Here is a 2,500-nt window from a genome sequence, read left to right as displayed (position 1 = left end):
TGATAAAAACAACGCGAACATCAGTCATGCAGTAGTCTACTTGACTTTCCTAAATATTTTAAATCAATTTTGACTGATCACGATCTTCTCTTATCCAACGCTGTGCAAGACTTATCGTCCACGGTTTCTGCAAAGGTTTTCAAACCTCAACTTCACTAATGCTCGAAGTAATGCGTGACATATTACAGTCGCGTTACCTGCGCAGTTACGTTGAGCACAAACAATTAGCGCGAATGTCCTTAAACTGAAGTACCCAGAGAATCTTATTAATTCCACAATAACTAGATTCATTGAGTCGCGAAATCAACCGCAAGTTGGCGATGTTCAAGCAAATGCGCCCGTTCGAAATATTCCGCCGTTCGAGGATCAAAGATCAGCCGACGTTGTACGAAGACAGCTGTCCGATCTTGAAAAGAAAATAAACAGCGATCTGCGCCCAGTGTTTACGAGCAAGAAAATTGCCGACGACATCAAAGTAGCAGAGGCCAAACCACCGTTAATAAATGAACCATGCGTTGTCTATAAATTCAAATGTGATGTGTGTGATGCGGATTATGTTGGCTATGCTTGCCGACACCTTTTCCAACGCATTGAGGAACACACGCACTCTGCTATTGGAAATCACCTGCGAGACGCCCACAATCAGAAGAACAAAGATCTTCAGGAACAATTTACCATTCTTAAGAAATGCCGGGGGAAATTTGAATGCTTAGTTTACGAAATGCTTTTTATCCAAGAAAAGAAACCTCAGCTGAACACTCAATCTGACTCAATCAATGCAAAACTATTTAGTACCTAATTGTTACCCTCTGCTTTCCACATTGCAGTGTTTTTAATTACTTGCAACGAGATTTTCACACACATTCGTAGTATTTAAAGAACTCACAAGAATCTGACTTTTAGTTTTTAGTTTTTACGAATTTGGAAATGATGAACGAATCATCGAAATGTCATTTAAAATTATTATCACTAATTTTTACTCTCAATTTTTTATTTTTATTGAATATTAGTGAATATTTACCGAGACGTAGTCGAGGTAAATATTCCTCAGTAATTACTGAGCCTGAGGGTGTAATTTTCAGCGGTGAATATAAAGAAACAACCTCGTTCCCAGGGTCTCTCTTAACGCCTGGGGCGAGCGAGGAGAGACCCTGGTAGGGTCTGGTCACGTGTCTCCCAGAATCTGGGAGATGACAATTTATCCAATGAAGGGAGGGGCGGCATAGTAAGAATTTTGTCTATACTGAGACTACGGGAATGCGGAATGTGTTGTCACCAAAACAAAGCAAGTTTCATGTGCTGCGGTATGTGAACTTATGTTTTTCTGTGGCTATCTCCGGCGATAATAGTTTGCAAACGCCGAAGAAAACACATACACCGTCTGTCATAAGTTGCTGTAGATTGTGCGGTTCAGTCTAAGACGTTTTACATTGTAAAAATCTGTTCAAGAAGGCCACGAAGGAAGAAGAAGAGATATAAATATAAATATAACAATTATGAGGTAGACTTTTAAAATAAATACTATGTAAAACATCGACAAATTCCTTGTTTAGAGAGGACCCTCCCTAGTGTTTTCAATTGTCACGGAAGCACGTGACCAGACCCTACCAGGGTCTCTCCTCGCTCGAGAGACCCTGGGAACGAGGTTGATAAAGAAAGTGCAAAACAACGGGCTAAAACGAGATAAAAGGCACGAAAAGTGCTTCATTGGCTTAGCAGCCGCGCCTCCAAAATGTTATATTCACGGGGTAGCGCGGTGAATATAACAATAAAATCTTATATTCACCGCTGAAAATTATACTAAATATATTTATTATATGGAAGAGAGTGTTTTACTGGCAACTAAACCACTCGTAGATTCCATACGCCACTACATCCGGGACCCGAGTGGCGTATTTTCCGTATGTCACCTTTGTGAGTGTCGTATCGTTCAATGACGTCACGATTCCCGCCTTTTTTGCTTAATTCAGTGTAAAGGTCTAATTAAGGAGTAGAGGACGTTTTCTGTGTTTCCATAGCCTCATCTAAACACGAGGGGGAGTTGGGAGAATTCGAGACAGTTATGTAAACCCGAGACTGAGTCGAGGGTTTGCATAACTGTTTCGAATTCTCCCGACTTCCCGAGTGTTTAGATGAGGCTATGGAAACACGGAAAAAGTCCTTTTATTGCTTTTACAAAATATTTCTTAATAATAATTAGACAAATGAAGGAAATAATGAAGGAAAATTCTTGATTGAAACAACTCATTCGAGTGCAAGCGCGAGTGAAGCTACAGGCCACCACAACTGGATTTAAATGACCATTAAACCAAGTGTGTACAATTTTCGTAGTTTTCGTGAATAGGAGATGTCTATTTATATTCTATATGTATAAGAATCAGAATAAAGGTGAGCGAAATTAGCGGTATTTGTTTTTTTTCTAGTGATCCATTTTGAATCATGAGCTGATGCGAGCAGCTTTTAGAATTGCGTATGTCGCTTACGCGCGCGCTCAGCTGAA

General features: G+C 40.0%; 1 protein-coding gene across 1 annotated transcript in view; it reads left to right on the top strand.

The window, feature by feature from the left end:
- Nucleotides 1-799, top strand: part of LOC137977169 (uncharacterized) — a 2,398-nt gene extending 1,599 nt beyond the window's left edge. The window contains exon 2 of the mRNA XM_068824440.1: nucleotides 229-799. Within this exon, the coding sequence (XP_068680541.1) occupies nucleotides 229-799 (571 nt within the window). The remainder of the gene's footprint in view (nucleotides 1-228) is intronic.
- Nucleotides 800-2,500: the final 1,701 nt, after the last annotated feature.

This window comes from Montipora foliosa, chromosome 11 (genome assembly GCF_036669935.1).
Source record: "Montipora foliosa isolate CH-2021 chromosome 11, ASM3666993v2, whole genome shotgun sequence".
In the NCBI taxonomy this organism is placed as follows: Eukaryota; Metazoa; Cnidaria; class Anthozoa; order Scleractinia; family Acroporidae; genus Montipora; species Montipora foliosa.
Note: the sequence above shows the minus strand (reverse complement) of the source record. Positions and strands in the feature narration are given on the sequence as shown.